Source organism: Lycorma delicatula, chromosome 2, assembly GCF_047948215.1.
Source record: "Lycorma delicatula isolate Av1 chromosome 2, ASM4794821v1, whole genome shotgun sequence".
NCBI classification, from domain to species: Eukaryota; Metazoa; Arthropoda; class Insecta; order Hemiptera; family Fulgoridae; genus Lycorma; species Lycorma delicatula.
Window position 1 is genome coordinate 139,948,569 of NC_134456.1, and position 22,581 is coordinate 139,971,149.

General features: G+C 30.8%; 1 protein-coding gene across 1 annotated transcript in view; it reads right to left on the reverse strand.

Moving 5' to 3' along the window:
• Nucleotides 1-15,717: 15,717 nt before the first annotated feature.
• LOC142319267 (endothelin-converting enzyme homolog) overlaps nt 15,718-22,581 on the reverse strand; it is a 67,018-nt gene continuing 60,154 nt past the window's right edge. The window contains exon 18 of the mRNA XM_075356322.1: nt 15,718-20,877. Coding sequence (XP_075212437.1) covers nt 20,766-20,877 — 112 coding nt within the window. The 3' untranslated portion in view covers nt 15,718-20,765. The remainder of the gene's footprint in view (nt 20,878-22,581) is intronic.

Here is a 22,581-nt window from a genome sequence, read left to right on the forward strand (position 1 = left end):
TCGAAGCCATTGGGCGACAATATATAGGATATCCAAAAAGACAGAGATTAAAAGTTATTTAATATCTCTTAACTCTGGCTTACAGTAATGAATCACAAATAAAATGTAAGAATAACTCTTACAGTTTTTCCTTACAAGTGTTCAATTTGAACACCTTTCTTTACTCGGTATGCATCAAGCGATAGGAGAGTTCGTACAACAATCAGCACATTTGATGTAAAGGCTGCGAAAGCTGCTTAGCAGAGGCACATACACAAGATTCTTAATAAAACTTCTAAGGAGAAAATCACATGAAATTAGATCGGGTAAATTCGGAGGCTATCGCGCACAAGCTGCCATCGGGTCCATGCTGATCATTCCAGTGACCAAGGAAAAGGTTATTCAATCATTCCCTTACAGAATTATGCTGGTGAAGAGGTACATGTTGTTGCCAAATAAAAGTTTTTGGTCCATCTTCCAGTCGAGAAAAACGCTATGTACGCATAATGTCTAAATAAGCAACCACAGTTACGCTAGCTTCAGCGCAAAGAACGGCCTGTAAACTTGCCTTCATTATATTTCATAGAAAATGTTTAACTTTGGGGCGTCCCTTTCGCATTGTAAAATTTCATGGGGAGTTTCTGATCCCGAAATACGGATATTATGTGTGTCAATTTTTCCACTAAGATTAGATGTCACTCATCGCTAAACATAATACGATCAAGAAAATTACAACTTCATGCTGCAACATTTCGATTGCAAAGTCGATACGCATACAGTAATCGATATGCTTCAAATTTGTAACAGTTTTAAATGACTTCCTTAAAATATTTCACACTATCACTACATGCTTTTCTATTTCGCGGCCGTTCTTCCTATCAGATTTCATTAAGATTATGCAGAAGCGAATCCATGTCATGCTCAACATTTTCTTCAAACACTCTTGGTTATCCCATAGTTTTCCCTTTATACAGACGTATGGTCGTTTTTTACTGATTATGCCAACTACAAAAGTTATCGTCACTTTTAAAGGAGGATTACAATTAAACTTTCTAGGGAACGCACGTTGAACTGTAGCTACTGATTCACATTTAACAAACTAAAAAACACAGAAGGCTTTCTGTTCAGGAGTTGCCATCTTTGTTAGTGACGTTATTAAGCGAAAATATAGGGAGGGAATCGATCTACGCAGCCATGGGCGCTTCTAAGATTGTCTTTTTCTCTCTGTGATTTTAGCCGTAAATCGACTTCACAAACTTCATCCAGGAGATATTAAAATAAATAAAAGCTCAGTTATTTTTTTTGTACGGTTTTTTTAACAGACACAATTCTAGTAATTTTCTTTTCATTCAATTAATTATTAAATTCATTTAATTTTCTTTACGCTGTAAATTTACTCTTGATTCAGTAAAATTAGTCGGTGTTACGTGAATAAAACCTTATTAAACACGGTGTAAACGAAAAACCTTATAAACACTATTTGTTTTATAAAGATCAAGGTGTCACATTTGCTTTACTGCATATAATCTTTTTTATTATCTGACAGGAAAAAGCTTATATATGTGTAATTATTATTCACTAAAGGCTACACCTTGTCGATTTAGCCACGTCACTCTCATCTCCGCTTCTCTCTTCAAGTAATTATATGAACCAAGGCCCACCTCTTCTTTAACATTATTGATGATGGTTGTTCTCGGTCTACCTCTAGGTTTTTTACACAAAACCTTGCCTTCAAATGTATTCGTCAAAAACTGGTCATGTCGTATTACATCATTTCTTTTTCTATCCACCCAACTTGTTCTTGTTATTCTCCTCCAAATCTAGATTTCCATTGCTTCCATTCTTCATCTTTCTGCTTTCCCAAGCGTCAATGTTTCACGAACTGTTTCCTTTTTTGATTAGTCAAATGATTATAAGTCAGTATATTCTTTTTATCCTTGAAAGCTCGTTTTGCCAGCGCTATTCTTCTTTTTACTTATGTGGCACATTTATTATCGCTAGTGACGATGCTTCCCAAATAACAAAAACTGTCAACCTTTTCTACAACAGTATCGTTTAATTTAATATCTGCCTTTGTACCTTCCTTTATTTTTCCTAGAATCATAATCTTTGTCTTCTCCTTATTAATTTTCAGTTTAAGTTTTGTTAGTACTTTAGATAGTGTTTCTAACATAATTTCCATTTCTCTTCCTAATTCCGCCAGTAACACAATATCAGCTGCAAAGCAGATACAATGTATGGATTTTCTATTAATTCTGATTCCTTTTGTTTTTTTTTTTGTTTTTTTCATTTCTAGAATAGCTTTTTCAATAAATAAATTGTATATGTGTAATAACGAGAATTTTAAGCCACATAAAAAATAAATAAAATTGAAAATATATGAAAATTTGTCGAAGAGTGAAAATTTTACAACCAGGTCATCATTAATTTTAGTAACAGAAATTTAAACGACTAATATTGGACTACTATATATTATTTTATTACTTTGTAGGGTTTTAAAATATAATAATCAATCTTAAAAAATACGAGATAACATAAATTAACTTATATTACAATTGACCGAACTTTTGTCTTATCAATTATTTATTAAATTTTAAAATTAAATTTAAATATTATTCCTATAAATCAGAATGAACTGAACGAGTAACTTGAGGGCAGGGAAGTTGCAAGAGTCTTGTCATGTTTGCCGTTTAACGTCGGGTTTGTAGATGATTGATGGAAAAGGCAGTGTCGTTTGACGGAAGCATCTTGAAAAGGCAAGCCAGATATCAAGCTCCAATGACTCGCTTCAATACAATCCTCTTCACTCCTACCTACTACAAATAAGAAACCCGCTGGAATATGGAAAGTGATAAAGCGAGCGGCAGGCTCATTAATATGCATAAATTGACATACTGCTCGTCTGCGAGGCCATTGAATTTTAATGTGTTTACATGCAGCGCACACAGGGTTGGTAGATCGTATTCGTGTAGATTTATCGATATAACGGCAAGGGGGTTGGAATCTCATCTCATCCGCTCTCATTTCGTAATTGCTCTCATCTTTTGTATATCGTGATTAGTTCATTTTGTTTGAACTTTAATTATTTTTATTAATCTGCTATATTTGAAACATTCGCATTTAAATTAAGTTATTAATCTGATTGTTACCTATACATATAAGAAACGTATTCTCTGTATTGCATTTGGAGACAAAACTCGATGCTGATATTAAAAATGTTTAAAAATTGAATTAAAATTATATTTAAAAACCTATTAATTAAAACCCCTACCAATTAATTATTAAACCAATTAATTAATTAACTAATTATATTAAAACCCCGCGCTATTGTGTCTATTAAATTATGTCCGAATATTTACTCAAAGATTAATTTTTTTGTTCTACATTTTCAATGCTTCAAGAATAATACTAGAAGATAATTTGTTTAAAACTCCAGAAGTTTAATAATAATAATAATAATAATAATTCCCACAATAATTCTCCTTATTCTTCTGAAGCGTTTTTTAGTCGGTTTTTTGTAAATTTGTAATTTTAGTTATGGGTTATTGGATTCTGGTTGATTAAAATATTTTGTTTCTGGTGGTTTATTGGGGTTTTTGAACTGATTAGGTTTTGTTTTTGATAAGTTTATTTATAAGTAGCATAACACGAAAACAAAAACAAATATCTAGTAGTATATTTGGATATAAATAATACAATTATAAAGAAAACGTTTTAATGATCATTTTTTCAATTGTAGTTGAATTAATTAGTTTAACTTAATGAAAAATACTTACTCCAGTTCATTTTAAACGTCGGAATGGTTTTCGAGGAATATGAATTTGGTGAAACAATGGATTTGGATTAAGCTTTCTTTATGAAAGAAACATTGTAACGAAAGATTTTTGCATTAACTGAAATGTAAATAATTTTGAAAACGGAGAGAACAATATTGTTATTTTTATTTTTATTTTTTTTTGAAGTGCCAGATATAAGACAGTAAATTTGGCGAGAAAGCTCTTATTTCTTTAAAGTTAATGGATTTTGTTAAATATGAATTCCATAAGACCAAATAAGTTTCAGTTATGACTTGTTTAAAAGTAATTCAGTATCGAAAAAATTTGAAAAGAAGAACGTCGACCCAAATAAAAGTAGTTTTTAGCTTAAATTTCGAAGAAGTCTCTTATTTTTGATAAGGGACTGCCTTGTAAATCGATTATCAAAAACAAATTCTATGTAGTAAATATATCTAAATTCACTTTAATTCTTATCCAAGTGTATATGTTTGGTTTCATACCGTTTTATATTGAAAAAACAGATGGATCATTTGTTTGAGATTAATTATTTTTAATTCTTCTAACCGATAAACTAAAGTTTTGTATAGGATTTTCTCTTGTTTGGTGATCGCGTTTGTTGTAAGAAGGCGTAGGTTATGTCAATACAGACGAGTCAGAGAATATCTCATCGAATAAAGAAATAAAAGTATGTACACAGTTTCAGGACGTATTCATTTAGCTTGTAAATTACTCGGTCGTATCATGTATTATTGAATGCCGTCTTCACATCCAAAAACTTCCGCAGTATAGTTCTTATTTTCTAAACCTGCAGTGATTAAATCCATAACTAGATCAAACTGGTATAATCGTGATCCGAATCTAATCTATGGTGAGGGATAACGTGATGGTCGATAAAAAAAAAGTTTTTCGATTTGATTTACAAAGAACGTAAAGTGAGAAATCGGGCAGCAATATTTTCATCGGATTTTCAGTGTTTTAAATTATATCACAACTTGCCCGATAATTTGAATACAATCCCTTTACTTCAAGGTACTGCTCAAGTCGTTCGATTTCTTTGAGTTAATTATATTTATCAGTTGTTGTTAAATGTAGGGAATAAATGGTAAATACAAAATTTTAGGGGTATAAACACACATCAGTCATATATATTATCCACTGCTAGCGTAGAAAAAGTGTCTATCACTCTTTTATGGGACCATGCCAGGAAGGAATAAATATATGAGTGGCGTTTATGCCCTGTAACTTCAGAACGGTCGCACTGATGTTCATCAAACAATTCATTTCATTTTTTCAAGTAATAACGAGTATATAATTATTTGAAGAAAACAAAGCTTAAGATGGTAGACGTAATTTTACATAAGGAAAATATCAAACTTATTTGAAACCCCATTTGTATAATAAAAGCAGAAAATAAAATATATGTTTATTTGTTTAAGAAAATGTATATCTGTTTAAAATCATTCAATAAATAAATTACTTTAATGATTAATAAGAAGAGAAATCTGAATGAAATAAATTTAAATTAAATCACGGTATATTATTTGAAAAAACAATAGAAATTGGAAAAATAAATTTAAATTGAATAGCATATTTATATGTATTTCAAATTTTAATTAAATAAAACCCAAGTAACAAAGATCATAAGTTTCCGTAAACGAAAAAATCTGAGATGGACACCACATGATTTCTTTGTACGCCTATTAAATTATATATAAACATTTTTTGCTGCACTTCATTTAAACTTATTTCATTTGAGAGTGAGATACGATCTTTCAATCTTTAATAAAGTGGTCAGTTACACAACTGCTAAAATATTAGGTTTTATTAACATTTATTTTACAAAAATTTATTCATTTATTAATTCAACAATCTTACATGAATATTTTACACCGAATATTATCGGTGTAAATATCATCATATCATAATTATCGAATATTATCATGTAATCTTACATGAATATTTTATTTTATAGAATAAAAGTCCCTTTATTACTTGTATTACTAGATCAGTATTAATCGTATCTTTGCGAGTTGTTGATTAACAAAAGTTTAGATTTCTTGTGTATCGTATAAATAAAATTTAATAATAATTAAACTATTCCATTTAGTGAACTCCTCTATACTTGTTACAAATGTTAATTTCGACCTTACGGTGTAAAATATTCAGTTTTTATTATTAGATTATTTGGTGAATAATCAAAAATGAAAAAGAAACGATCATACAGGAAAAAGAAAGATAACATGAAGAAATATATCTCAAAAAACCACAAGAGATGAATATGAAGAGGAAGAAAATGTTAAGAACGTGGGAAGAATAAAAAAATTAACAGAAGATGATAAATATAAAGAAGAAGAAAATGTAAAAACCAAAGAAACACTAAAGAGATCAAGAGAAGATGATAAATATAAAGAGAAAGAAAACGTTAAGACCGAGGAAAAACAAAATGATTAAGAGAGGATGATGAATGTAAAGAGAGAGAAAATTTGAAAACTAGAGAACGTGTACACAAATTAAGATCAGAAGAATTATAACAAACCAAAGAGCGATTAAATGATTGGCAACAAAAAACAAATAAACGAAATGATCATCAATTTCGACTTAGGGAGTACTGTCCGTCAATATCAGACGAGTAATGAACAAAAAAAAATAAGAATTTTTTATTAAAGATAGGGTATGTATGCCTCAATGTATGCTGTTCTTGTGAGGGTCTATTTTTCAGCCACTCTGTCATTTTTCAGTCATTTGTGTAATAGTTAACCTTAATGTAGATAAAATTAAACAGAAATTTCAGAATAATTAAATAAAATTAAACAGAGGTTAAACTAGAAAATCCAAAAATAATATGATTTTAAAATATAATTTTCAATTAATATTAAATAATCAGATGTTTCATCAAATCTATTACATATACACGTATGTAATAATGCCTATTAAATTACTTATATACATTTTTAAAAGCACATAAAATTTTATTTCACTAATAACTTCTGATTTTTTCATATTTTTCTTTTTTTTATTGTTATTATTGAATAATTATTTATTGTAATTTTTTTACAATCAAAGGTTAACAATTATTAATAAATCAATATGTTTAAATATAAATTAAAAAAAAATTAAAAAAAGGGGATGAAGACTGATTCGAATTGATGTGCATTCTCTTGTAAGATCCGAATATTTCATTAAATTTTATTAAAATTTATTTTCATTAATTTTATTAAAAATCTGAATATTTCATTAAAATTTTGATTGCTTATAACTCTGGAACCAGTGAAAATAAGTATCATTTATGATACATTGTTGAAAAGATCTCAATGAGAGCTTTACTGCAGTTAAGAAAAAGCCCAAAAATTAATTTTTTTTTGGATTTTGGCATTTTTTGGACACTTTTAGTTCAGCCGATTTCAATCAAAAGGGGAGGTGCACAAACTAGGTGTTAGAAAGTCCTATATTCAAAATTTCAACATCCTACGGCTAATCGTTTTTGAGTTATGCGAGATACATACGTACGTACAAATATAAATACATATGTACAGACGTCACGCCGAAACTAATGAAAATGGATTCAGGGATTGTCAAAAGAATATTTCCGTTGAAATCTGAAAACCAAATTTTTTCGCGATCACAATACTTCCTTTACGTCGCACAAGGAAGTAGTAAAAATAATATAAAATATTTGAATAAATATGATTGAACAGAATTCTTCAATTTTGGCTTTTCTTAAGTAGAAATCTCATAATTTTGCAACTTCTGTGATTTAACGGTAGCGTCTAAGTAACTTATACGAAAGATTCTTGATGCGAATCCTAGTCATGCTTAACATTTTTCATATACCTCGAAAATTCCAATTATGTATTTCTACGCATATGCTTCAAGTTTATAATGTAAAACGATCTTTTAAATCAAAAAACAAGTTGTATCAAACAAATTTTTGTCCTGGAAGTGGAAATTTGGGGCAGGCTATAAAAGTTGCACAATTGATATTTTTAAAATCCAATCCACGTGTTCTGGATCTGACAAAATTCGTCTCAGTATGGTCTCACACCTTCCCAATTCGGCACTACAACACCTACTGAGTTTAATGGTTTGTTCTTACAATTCTTCCAACCCGTCTGGTCGGAAGCTACTGTTGTACCAGTACTTAAACCTGGTAAAGACAAATCATGATCCTTAGGCTACCACCTATCTCCTTGACAACCGTTTTATGCAAACTGATATTGAGAATTTTGAACCTCTGGCTTACATGGTACTTAGAGACATGGCCTTTTATCTCGAGAACGTATGGTTTCCACCAAGAACGATCTTCCTTTTACCATTTAATGTCACTTGAAAGAGCTATTCAAAACGCTTTTCTACTCCGCCAGTGCTTCGTCTTCATCTTCTTTGATATCAGGGAGGCGTACGACATGGAATAGCGAAGTGGCATTTTAACATCCTTAAAAAATGGAGAGTTAAGGGCAATATGCTTGCTCTTATTAGAGGTTTCTTAAATGACCGAACTTTCGTGTTTGTGATTCTTTAACGTCACTTTGGAGAATGGAGTGCCTCAAGGAAGTTTATTAAGTGCCACCTTATTTGCTATAGCCAACAACAGTATTACTAAATGTGCGCAGCCACCTGTTCTTTATTTTTTGATGATTTTGCTACATATATATATATCACGCCCCGTTCAACAGCCACAGCAGAGAGACTATTACAGAACACTATATCTCGCCTTGAAGCTTCATCCATGGTTATCAGCTTCACTTTTTCACCTGAGGAAATAAAATGTCTAATCTTTTCTCGCCTCCGGGATCTTTTTATTCTGCAGTCTTTCTCAACGGAGAGCTAATTGCTATCTCTCGTGATGTTAAGTTTTTAGGTTTAATTTTTAATAGCCGTCTTAATTTTTAATAGCAGTTTGATCGTGGATCAAACACATTAAACAATTAAAAACGAAATGTTCCAAACTTCTAGATATGCTGCAAGTCCTTAGCAACACCAATTGAGGAGACGATCGATATATGTTGAGTTTTTATTATTCCTTAGTTCGTTCCCGTTTAGATTATAGTTGTATCATATACTTCAGCGCATCATACCGCGCTTAAAATACTGGATGCTGTACATCATGCTTTCCTTAGTCTTACAGGTGCCTTTAGATCATGTCCGATCGCAAGCATACTTGTTGACTGCGGTAAGCCATCATTTTTGATAGACGGGACCAGCTTCTAGCATCTTACTTTGCCCGTGTTAGGACAACCGAATCACCCGAGTTTTAAAGCAGTCCTTGCGAATCCTCATTTACAAAGTGACCATTCACGATATAGAGCATCAATGGGTGTTCGTACTCAGCGTTTACTACACCTTTTAAATTTTGGCACACCTGTGTTCCAATTTATCCCTGTTAATTACCTCCGTGGAGAATCAATCCTATAAATTTTAATTTAGACCTTACCTTACAGAATAATAAATCAACAGCTCCTCTTGTCTTTCAGTAAATGTTTTACCAATTTCTCTCCAAGACAAACCCAGACGGAGTAATATACACAGATGGATCGAAACAGAATGATACCGTTGGATGCGCATTTTTGTTAACGACAGAACCTATATGTTTGGTCTACTTAGTATTACAAGTGTCTTTACTGCTGAACTATACGCTATCAATAAGACTTTGAATATCATTAACCCAAAATACAGTCATATCCTTATTTGTAGCGATTCTTGTAGTGCACCCCAAGCTTTAGAAGATTTGCATTCTAGGCATACTATCGTCACCAAAATCTGTAATGGAATTGTTGAGTTGACCATCCCAACACACAAGTGAGTTTCTGCTGGATTTCTAGCCACGTGGTAATTCCGGATATTGAACGTGCAGATTCCATTGCTAAAGACGCATGTAATCAACCGTCCTTCACCACTCGTGTTGGATTCTTCGAGCCAAGTGCTAAGGTGACTGACTGCTACAGTAGATAAAACTCAGATACATCTAAGATACTGTGTTGCCATAGGACTCTTCTTGCAGAAAAATTCCCCGAGATAAAGTGGTTCTCTGCCGACTGCCGGTAGGACATACCAGAGCCACTCACGGATATCTGAAGTCAGCAGAAAACGCAGTACTAGCGTACGGTGTAAATATCGCTTGACTGTGCGCCACATCATTGTGGATTGCGTATGTTATGCGGCCTTACGTTGTAAATTTAAATTGCCCAGAAACATTCATCGAATCCTGGGTAATGATAAGGAAGTTTAGACTGGGTGTTGTTATTTCTACGACATATTAGTACTCTACAACCAATTTAATACTGTTTTTGTCATGTAAAACAAACAATTATTTTTGATTCTGTTTTTGTTTTACTCGGGGTATATATTTTGTATTGTTGCTGAAAAGCTTTCAATGTAGTTGTTTTTTCTTTAATTATTTTAATTTTTATGTTACTTTTTTATTCTGTTATGGGGTTTTTTATATCACTCTCGGACTTTGTTCAACTTTATTTATGTTTATTTAAATGTTTTATTTTTATTTTATTTTTGTGTTTCTTTTTTAATAAATTTATCTTATTGTTAAGATTCCGACTGTGATATTAATGGTAAGTTTAGTGATATTTTATGTGTTATTAGTTTTATTTAAGTTTTAGTTTTTTTTAATTATTTAGATTTAATCTAATTTTAAATTTTTTTGTAATAATATGCTTGTTCCGGGTGATGATAACGCGAAAGGGTTTTTCAAAAACGCTTTGAAAAAATTTTTTTTTTTTCACTATTAAAAAACACAACTAAAACAAATAAGTAATAGGCAATAACTAATAAACAAATATTTTAATAGACCTTGTTTAATTTTGAACATACTTAGAATTTCCATAAGTTAATAAATATTTATTATCTATTACATGCTTTACGATTGAAATTTTTTTCCAGTTTTTATAGCCAATAAAGTGTTTAGAAAATTACTTTCTGAGCCAGCTGGTGTAGTTATTTCTATAAAAGATATCATCATACAATGCACATAAATTGAATGTATTTTTATGTTTTTGTTAGTTTTTTTTTATAATTATTGCCATTGTTATTACTTTTATTACCTCTATTAATTTAATGTACGATCTATAACTAAAAATCTTTATTAAAAAATTGTCAAACTATAACTTTCATAATTGATCAAAAACGTCTGTTTAAATGAGGTTGAATTCTAGATCAATATCTTTAATTTTATCCTCTAACCCCCTCTCAGTACAAATATTTTATATATTTTATAAAAGATGATGTCATAAATTTTTGTATGAAATGTAATCGGTACGGCTGTAGAGACAATAAAATTATATACCGCATTTTTCTATTGATTTACTTCAAAACTGTTAAATTATTCATGAACCAGTATCTTCCCTCTAGTTCAAATATATATATTTGTTTTGCCAAGATGAACAGTGTCATGTTAAACATTAAGATATGGTATTCAAATTCTTTTTCTACAAAATATTCTTTAATATATCTGTATATGTGATGTGAACTTATAAACAAGTTCATATGCTTTTTAAAATTCTTTTTATATCAATTACATCATAAAATATATCTTGTACAGTAATCATTTCATATCAAATATGATTGGTTTATTTATTTAGAAAATATGTATTTGTGATAGCAGACGAAGAAGAATCAGATACTATTATAAGGGTTGGATAATAAATTTCCACAGAAAAAGGCCTCAATCTAGAACTTATTAATTTTTACTTATGGTTTTATTTTTAAAGATTTTTTTTTAAAAGATTATTTCATATAATTTTATTAAATATTATTATTAAATAATAAAATTATTATTTCTATTTTATAGCTATAAGTCCTGGGCTGCAAGTAACCTGGCAAATAAGTACATTTGAAGAATATTTCAAAGAATTAAGGAGAGATCCACCATACAATTTATTTTTAAATCATTTTTGTTATAACTGGACAGATGAACTTACTTCAAACATTTTCAATACAGATTCCTGAGTGTGTGTCCATCAATGGTCTGAAATTTAAAATTTAATAATAACATCAAAATAAATTGTATAATAAGACATTTTAAAGGTTCTTCAAAATGTACTTCCCATTTTATTTTAGGTATTTCTTTTTCTTTTAGATGTTAATGAACACCTAAATAAATTAATTTTATAAATAAGCAAATAGATATAACAGCATCCTCATTGACACACTCCTATACAAAATTAAAAAAATACATCACATAAACAAATATTCAGAGAAAACAACTCACAAATTTAAAAAGATCTGGATACAATGAGTCTTCACAACAAATAAAACAAAACTGTCATTATACACAGAACACAATTAACAAAAATACAATAACCCTGAAATTCAAGCATATAAACTGTCCTGACTGCTCAGTGTTCTAACCCAGTGGTTCTCAAACTTTTCCGAGTCACAGAACCCTTTTCCAATTAAAGTTTTTCCGTCCTACCCTATGTAAAAGTATGACTACTCGTAAGTAAGAGATAAATATTAATAAAACTTGTGTATCTTCATTATTTTTTTATTTTATTAACATTAAATTAATAATTATAAATGTCTTGGTTCAATTAATTATAAAGCTTTTATAAAATTTCACGGCTCCCTGGGGTGCCACGGTGCACAGTTTGGGAATCACTGTTCTCACCAGTCAAAAAAGGATGCAGGTTTAAACAAAGATTCAGTGAAAACTTAAAAGCCATTCACGGCAATATAAAGACAGCATTTGATAACCATATGAATGATACAAATCATAAATCCACCGACAATGATAACAAACTTGACATTCTACATATGTACAAAAAAGGAACACATCTTAATGGTATGAAATAAATAAATGTACATAACAACAATGTAGTAAATGAACAGACGCAATTAATATCACACACTTTTTGACCACATTCTTAATTTCACTGCCTGTTAAAAAAATTACTAGAAGTAACAGTAGCATCAGTCCGAGGATAGTAGCAAAGACATTTATAAAAAAAGTTTGAAAGAAAGTTTCTATAAAAGCATTTTATGATAAAGTTTTTGTCCAGCATGTTATAAACATTAAAATTTCTAATTATATCATCATCAAATATGGGCAAGGTAGCAAAATTTCATCACTAGTTTTGCAAACTAATTCTGTTTTTCATTTTAATTTTTCATACTCATTTGATTAGATATTTCACTTTTATAATTTTAGACTATTTCCAATGACTTCTATAAATATTATTATGAAATATGATTTTTCATATTAGTTAAAATTAATATATTTAAAAAATCCAAATAACGATGAACTGGAACAGAAATAGCGTTAGTAAAAATCTTAAGCACAATCCTCAAAGTGCTCAACAATCTTAAAAAAAGGAGAAGCGGAATTTCACATCCTGAGTAAGACTATTGTATAGAAATTATTACAGGTTTTACTATTTATCATTACCTTTGAAATGTGGAAGATGAATATATTCCACATTTCAAAGAGGTTTTTAAACCAGAAAAACTGCAAATTGTTTTAGTTATTGATTGACTTTTATTCTATGTTTTAATAGCTTGTTAATAGTCATATTAAAATTAATTAATCTAGAAAAATTGGAATTTTTAGTTTAAACCTCATAACTCATTCTCTGTTTTTTCCTGGACATCTTTGCCCTGTGAATTTTTAATACAATTTATTACCGCTGTGTAGACAATGATATCAATTAAACGCCTTACTTTCTGCATTATCCACATTCTTCCTAATTCCTTTAGACCATCATTGTTTTGGTCCATTTTTCATTTTGTTCATTGTCATCAAACATTTCATGCTATTCTCATGCACGCCAAATTCCGTTTGTTTACTATTCCAGTAATTTTTCTTTTCGTTTATATAAATTTTTATACAAAACATTTTTATTTCTATTTTTCAAATTTTATTTAAATAAATATTATTTACTCATTTTTCTCATCCTCAATATACAAGGTCTGTTCAGAAAATAAGCAAATTTTATTTTGTTTAATCTTTATTATTAATTTTACAGATTATTGGTCCTTGTCCTCTTCACTATTCATACACTTTTCTCAGTGGTGTATCCACTTCGCGAAGCAGTCCTGGATTGCTTCATTTGAAATAGCCTTTAATGTCCATGACGAATTTGCTTTAGCATCATCAATAGTTTAAAAACGGCGTTCTTTCATCACTATTTTTAATTTCGGAAATAAGAAAAAATCGCAAGGAGAGAGGTCTGGCGAGTAGGGAGGCTGAGGGAGGGGTCAGATCTGATTTTTGGCACAAAACTGAGGAATTGACAAAGCTGTCTGCAGGTCTATTGTTGTGATGAAGCAACCATGGGTTGCCTCAACTCTGGTCTCTTTTTGCGGATTTTTTCACGTTATCGTTGTAAAACGCCTTGATAGTACGCACGGTTCACTGTTTCACCTTGAGGTATGAAATCAAAATGCACAATTCCATTAAAATCGAAAAAACAAGGAGCATCACTTTGATATTCGATCGAGACTGACGTGCTTTCTTGGGGTGTGGAGATCCTTTGCCGTTCCATTGTGATGATCAAACTTTTGTCTCTATGTCGTAGGCGTAAACCCAGCTTTTGTCTCCCGTTGTGATCCTTTGCATGAATGTTTCATCGTCATCAACTAGTTCAAGAAGTTGCTGAAAAACGTCTACTCGATGTTCTCTTTGCTGTTCGGTCATCAAGCGAAGAAAAAATTTTGCTGCAACCTCGATGTATGTTCAATTTCTCAGTCAAAATGTCATGGCATGATCAATTGAGCTACTAACCTCTTCTGCAAGTTCTCTGACAGTCAATCGGCGATTTGCACGCACCAGATCGTTGATTTTTCTGAACGTGGGTGTCATCAGTTGAAGTCTAAGGCCTTCCTGATCGAGGGTCATCGATTGCTGACGACCACTTTTAAATCGTGAAAACCATTTGTAACATTGCGTACGACCCAGAGCATCATCTCCTTAAGCTTGTTTCAAAAGCTGAAACATTTCTGTGGAAGTTTTTCCCAGTTTCACGCAAAAGTTTACGTTGTATCATTGCTCCCGAAAATCGCACATCATAAAAATCGCTACTAACACTTAAACCCGTTGCACTCAAAGAACAATAACACGAAAACTAAATGAGTTATCAACAATCCAAGAGCATGTGGTTACAGAGGTTACGCGGAACACAATACTGCCAACCGCACGTCACTAAATCTCCGTTGGCGTGTAAATCAAAATGTTCGGTTATTTTCTAAATGGGCCTCGTATTCTTGTTGCTTTATCTATAAGCTGAATTTTCTTTAGTTTGTAATCTGTTTAATAATTTAACCCTAAAAAACACATCTGTCTAATTTTATAACGGTAACAGGTATACCTAAGCAACGAAGCAGCTCGTATACTACTAGCAACTTATCATAGAAGTGTGATTAATATAATTACTACAAAAACAGATTGTGTTTAAAAAAAACCTAAACATTTATTATGCAAAGAAAAACATAATTTAGTCAAACATTTAAAAAATAAATAAAATATCCTACAAAAGTTGTTTTATACGTCCTTTTTCTCTGTAATTTTTGGTAAAATTAATAAAAACTACATAAAATCAATTGAAGTAAATGAAAAACCAGTTAAAAAAGTAGAGTATAGCAATAAGTTAAAAAAAACCTACTGCTATACTCTAGCCAGTCTCAAACCAAGGAAAAGCCTCAAACCAGTCTACTGAGTGAACTTATGATGCCATTTAGAAATTTTATTACTGTTGTGAAATTTCTTATTAAATACATATGTTTATGAAATTATTAAAAATTTACTACTCTCGTTGTTAATCAAATCCAACTTAAGTATCTGTCTCATTAGGAATACAAATGTAAAAAATGTACACATACTTTTATATTATTTTTTTATTCAAATTATAAAACATGTAGATTAATTAAAATAAAACATTTTATTTTGTATATTATTTTATAATTTAATTTATTAATGTTACATTTTCCAAACTTTATTATGTAACTAATTTATTGCGTATTGATTTGTATTGCATTTCTTACAAATGATTACAAGCTAATTAAAGTAAACATATTATTTTTGATTTCCCAAGATATTAAAGAAGTGTTGTATAGAATTATATCTAAAAGATATTACTATAAAGAAAAGATATTAATACAGTTTATTGTTAAAAAACATATTTATTAAAATTAAGTACTGAATAACAATAAAAAATTTGTTTTCATAACATTATATTCACAATTAAAACTTAAAAAATTCATAATTAACTTAGTATTAACACTTAACAAATAATGTAATTTTCGTGTGTGTGTGTGTGTGTGTGTGTGTGTGTGTGTGTGTGTGTGTGTGTGTGTGTGTGTGTGCACGTGCGTGTGTGTGTGTGTATGCGCGCGTGTGTCTATGAGTATTTTACGCATATACTCGTGTATATATATATATATATATATATATATATATATATATACGCTCGCTCGTGTATCTATCCGGGCGCGCGCGTGTGTTTGTATACTGAATTTACTGAATATTTAATGTGAGGTAGCCAACCATACACGATCAATTAAACAAAACTATATAACCTGTACAAAATTTGGCATTCAACTCCCCCAAGCTTTTTCTAGTGCCGCAATCAAACATATTTTTCACTAGCTTCCAATGAACTATACAATAAACATAACCTGAGCCAACAAGGTAAAAATATAATATTAACAGTAAAACAATGTATAAGTTGTTTAACAAAAGAAAATAAACAAAATATGTTATTAGACTTTCACAAAAGTAATTTAAAATAATAAAAAAATGATAAAACTTAAAAAAACAGGACTGCTAAAAATTTGTTTTAAATTATAAATAAATAAATTGAATTTAAAAAAAACACAGTTAATCGAACTAAAAAATAAAATAAAACAAGGCATGGAAATAAAGGACTAAACATCGTTATGGAATATTTAATTTAATTAAATAACGGTGACCAACCAAAATGATTGGTAGCAATTGAAACTGTCTGAAAGTTGATTGGTCATCCATTATTTTATTTAACTAAATACTGCATAATGATGTTTAGTCCTTTATTTCCATACATTGTTTTCTTTTTTTTTTTTTTGTAGTACGATTTATTGTCCTTTTTTTACTTCAATTTATTTATTTAAAAACATTTTTTTTGGCAATCTTTTTTTTTAATTTTTATTATTGTTTTTATCATTTAATACTTTTTAGTGATCATCGAAAAAATTCACGATTCGAGAATGTATGTAAATAACATATTTAACGTACTGAGCCAAATGAGGAGGTTGTAAACATTTCAATCTGTTTATTTAAATAGCGTGTACTAATCTATACTTAAGATTTCTCAAGAGTACCTCGAGAGACTTTTTATCGTGCGGATCATACAGCAATTTTCTGGGATTCAAACAACTAATGGCTAAATTTTCCAATTTCTCACGAGACTCAATGCTACGTAGGCCTGGCCCTTATCAAAGATATGAGTGCTCAGATCTACGAAAATTCTATCTAAAGTAGTAACTTTGTTGTTCCTTTCCAAACATCTGGAAGAAAGTTTAATTTCTAAACCGGGCCTTGGTGCCGGTAGAAATTTTAACTATAGGCCAATAAGCTTGCTGGATATTATGGGTAAGACATTGTAGCGATTGTCCGAGTCTAAGGGTGGAGATTGATGCGTCTGGTGGTTTCTCTTCCAAACAGTTTGGTTTTGTGAGTGGGAGATCGACCACCGATGGTGTTAGATACGTGTTGGATTGGGCCAAGGCTAGAGCTGGAGGATCACGGAGAACGAGGAAGATTCCCCTCATAGTCCTTTTGGATGTTAAAGGGGCTTTTAATTCGTTGACGTTGGTCGGTGGTTTTTCGTAGAAGAGAGTTACCAGGATGTATACATAGCATCTCTGAAGATACCCTGTTTGATTGTCCTAGGTGGGACGGAGCAAGGAGAGGAGCCAATCTTGAAGGGCTGACTCCTGCAAACATTACGGAGTTTATGTTGCGGGGACAGCGTGAATGTTCCACAGTGGTGAGAATGGTGACGGAAATACTCAAAACCAAGGAGGAAGAGTATAGGATTTGTGGTTCAGGACAAAGAAAGCTGATGGCGAGTTTCGACAAGTAGGAAGATCAGGATTGGATTTCCAGGAACAGCATTTGTAAAGACCTCAAAACACGAAAGAGATGAAGACCGAGACCGTTGAGTGAGGGGGGATGGGCAGCCTCCTATGGAGCCGTCCTTTGTCCACGCTTGCGTGGATGGAGGATTGCGATGAAGCACGGGGACTCCTGATCCCCCCAATTTCAAAGGGCTGAGTAATGCTTTATTGCGGGTCAGGCCCTGGGGTGGGGGAGTTGTTGAGGTGGTTAGGTTTAGTCGGTAGGGCGCAGGAAGACATACGCTCTTTTAATAACATCTAGCGGAACCTGCCGCGAGTCCGACACTGCCCCTTCTGGAGCGTACGTAACTGGTAAAAAAAATAAAGGTAGTACCTTGTACTTTATGCACCGTCACAACCCAGCAGAATATTAGTGGCAATATACACCGATCCACTTAGCCCTGTCCCATTGAAGCTTCAAATTCGACAATAGTGGGCTCAATCTTCAATCCAATGCCGACAGCATTATCTCTAATCGTACCTCTACATCAGACTCTACAAAGACCGTTTGTGGGAATCGAATGGCCTGCGCCGTGCAGGCCACTCGATTCCCACTGATTTTTCTGAGTGTATCTGTTTTATTTTTGTTCTGGTTTGGTTCCATCGTGATTTTGTATTATATTAGCAAATACCTCGTTAGAATTTTGAAAATCGGAAAATTGGTTGTAAAGATACAACATTTCTAAATAACTGTGATCTGTTAGATGAAGAGTGTACCTGATGCATGTAAGAGTTAGCCCTCATCCTAACAAATACTCCATTTGAATTTTGAAAATCGGACGATTTTTGCAGAGATATTATAAGAGCACCCCATTGCACCTCCCAAAAAAGCGCCCGAGGGGCAACCCGTTTGTTACCAGTTGATGGTTATGATTGGTTTATCCTCGCATGAGATGCTTGCATCACCTCATTACTCTAGCCTCACACACAATCCTCACACGAAGCCCATTATTATTAAACAGAATTTTTTTTAAATTTCTGTAATGTTACTTTATTTTATTTAATGTAAATTTAATTCTATTATTTTTGTAATATTATTCATTTGACTAATTTGAATCATTCAGTTCAAACCTAGCTGACACAGTGATAGAGGCTCACAGTTCACAGATTATTAATTCAGTTCATTAACGTTTGTGCTTCAACTGGTAATCTCCACTACTAAATATTTATATTTACATATTATTTATTTATATAGACCTGTATGACACTTCCGGTAAGTAAAGATTCGAGTGCAGGGTCATACATCTAAATCAGTTTGGCTGTTGAAGAACTACAGTGGAATAAATATGCATACACACGGACACCCTAAATACATTACATACCTTTTTGGGCAGTTGTTAAAACATCATACATTTGTTTCAGTGTATAATACCTTCAACAGATCTTATGTACGAAATAGAAAAAAGGTAATGTATATCAAAACAGCTGTTTTGGTTTTTTAAATAAATTTTATGAAAATCTAATAACATATTTTACTTTATTTTTTTATGAAGGATTTTTATCAAGTAACGGCTTTATCCATCAATTAATTATAAGTTATTTATTTATTTATATTTAATTGTTGTTTATTACATGGTTATACCTTACATGAGTGTATACCATATATGAGTACCTTATATGTTAGTATATATGATCATATATATGTACATTACTTAAGAAAATTTTTTTATTTTTAAACTATTAAAATTTGCAGTCAGGATAGTGTCTCAAAACACAGGCCCTCCTTTCATAGTCCTCAGTTGTACCATCAGACAAACAAACAACTACATAAAAAATTAAAATAGCAGTTTTTCATTTTCTGTGATAAATTTGACTTGCATGGAATCTCAGAAAATAATACTTTTTGGAGAAATCAAAACATATAAGAGAAGGTTTCTGAAAATAATGCTATACATATGAAAAAAAATGTAAGTAGTCAATTCTCCAATGGCAAATGACATATAGATTAATGAAGGACCCACTTAAATATAAATAATAATAAAGAAAAGATATAAAAAATAATTCAAAGTTCCAGAAATAAATAATGATGATAAATAGATATTCTGGAGAAATTCTACACCAATTTATTTGACAATAAGGAGTAAATTGATAATTAAACAGCAGACAAAATGATTAATTGTTTTCCTTCAACTTGTTTAATATGGGCCTATCCAGAGAATGATAGACAGTTTTTTAAACATTTCCAGTAGTTCAGGTTTTTTAATGTAAAATCTCTTTTGGAGGCTGAATTTTTTTTCTCTCTTTCTCTAAATTTTCTTCTACCTTCATTAGGGGGTCACAATGAAATTTTATTATCAAAAAATTAGATTGTGGCCATTAACATTTGACACAGTTCATTGTAGTAGTGAAGAAGTAGCTTAATCGTTTAGTGAACAAGTAATTCCAAAAAATTAAAAAAACTATTTAGATTACTAAACAAGAAATTTAACAAAATATTTTAATTTAATAACTATAAATAACATTAAATTATCTTAATAAATTATTAAAAAATTAACTGATTAATCACGACTAACTAATAAGCGATTCAAATTGTTATTTTTATAAAATACTGTTACCTGATAATCTGACAAAAACTTGAAATCATGTCAGTTACATTTTATTTAAGGTGTCTGTTGTCCATTTATAAATGCATCGTTAAGACTACAGTTAATTGTTAATAATTAGTAATAAAAACAAACATTAAATATTCTAAATAGATAGAAATTAACATGAATTAAACTGTTATGAAAATTACAACTCGTATAGAGAATGCTTAAATTTTACACAATATAATAATCATTAATCATAATAATAAAATATTTACACTTAAGAATTATATAGAAAAATATAAATTGTTAAATATTAATTGCAATCTTTCTCTTGATTCATGATTTTGACATTTTTGTTTTGTGCATTTTTTGTTCACTGGTTTATTCATTTGAGATAAGGGAATGGACTAATTTTAAATTCCGAATTCATTTCTGAACCAACAGGACAAATAAAATTCAAACTGAATTCTTCAGAGTTGCTGAACATACTTCTAACCCTAGAAAATAAAATAATATTTTCACATACTATTTCTCTTATACTTGCATAGTGAAGAAAATTTAGCATTCACTACAGAAAATATGTGAATTAATCAACCTTTCTTTCCATACAGCATTGTTGCTACAAAACCAGCTGTCAGTGACTTCACTTGGCAACATGTTCTGATTTTTGTTGTTTTTTTTTTTACTTGTCTATAAAGTACACTCATTAGTATAGCTTTATTTATGTGGCAAAGATTATTTTTCTTATGTTTCTATTTTCTACTGTTCAACTGTACATCTGTTTACAAAATAATGTTATAACTAACATTATACTTGTCTCTCAATTTTACTCATTACATCAGTTTTTATTTGACATCTGTAAATAATTATAACTTTTAATTTTTAAATTAAATAAAAGATTTTCATTTTCAGAAACATCATTACCCTCTTGATGAGTTTTTTAAATGATACTAAATAAAAAATAATAATGATAATAAAAAAACTCAAAAATTCATACAAAATGAAGTGAAGTCATGATAGTGATACTGCATCAAAGTGTAACAGTTTTGAATTGAGACTGACTTCAGATGCACGCACAGTGTCATAATAATGATGACACAACACATCACGTCACTCAATAAAGAAGTAAATAGTTCTGTGTCTTCCCTGGCTTGGCAGTTATGAACAGATGACTGTTCTTTGACAGTTTCATGAATGATCTTGTGGTTTTAATGAAGAGCCACTACAGAAATATAATATTAATTATTAAGATTGATTAAGGAAATCTATTGGTTATTATTTTCAGTACATAGAACTGACACAAAATTTGTTGTCTTGTTAAAAATGAGTCAATTGAAGCTGTATAGGAGAGCTTCATGAGGAATTCAAGTAAGTTAGTACAAATGTACTCTCAAGACACAGGCCTTAAAAAAGTAATTATTCACAAACATTTAAAAAATCATTATTCACAATCATTTTAAAAAAATCTTTGTTTTAGAGCTTGTAATCTTCAGTTTTTGCACATATATTCAATAACATGATGTTCAATAACATTAAAAGATGTGCTTTTCCTTTTGATATGCTCAATGCGACAAACTAACAAACAATTTACAAAGATGAGGTGATGAGATCACTTTGAACAGTGATGAGATAATGTTTCAAATTCAAAAATTTAGCATCAGGATATGAGGTAATGAATAGCCACTTTCCATTATTGATCATGGGCATGATAGCCTAAGAGAGATCTGCGATGTGTCTTCACATATGATATAATCTGTTTTATTATATGATAGCCCATGTCTATTTTCAGAAACTACTGTGATGCCACATAAAAGGTGTGACTATTAAATAATGAGACTAATGCTGTAAAATATTTTATTTTAAATTTATACATATTTAGTTATTATCCCCTTCAATATACACCCCTCATTAATCCCTAAAATGCTCCATGTAAATTTTCCATTGTTCAAAACAGTACTGGAAGTCTTCTTCTGTGAGTTATTTCATGACGCGTGCCGCTTTTTCTTTCACAGCTTCAACAGTCTAAAATCTTGTTCCTTTTAATGCAGATCTGGCCTTGGAGAACAAATAAAAGTCATATGATGCCAGGTCAGGTCAGCTGAATAAGGCAGATGGTCTAATACTGGAATGTTATACTTGGCTAGAAACATTTTGACATACAATGTGTGTGTGCCGGTGCATTGTCCTGATGAAGAACCCAT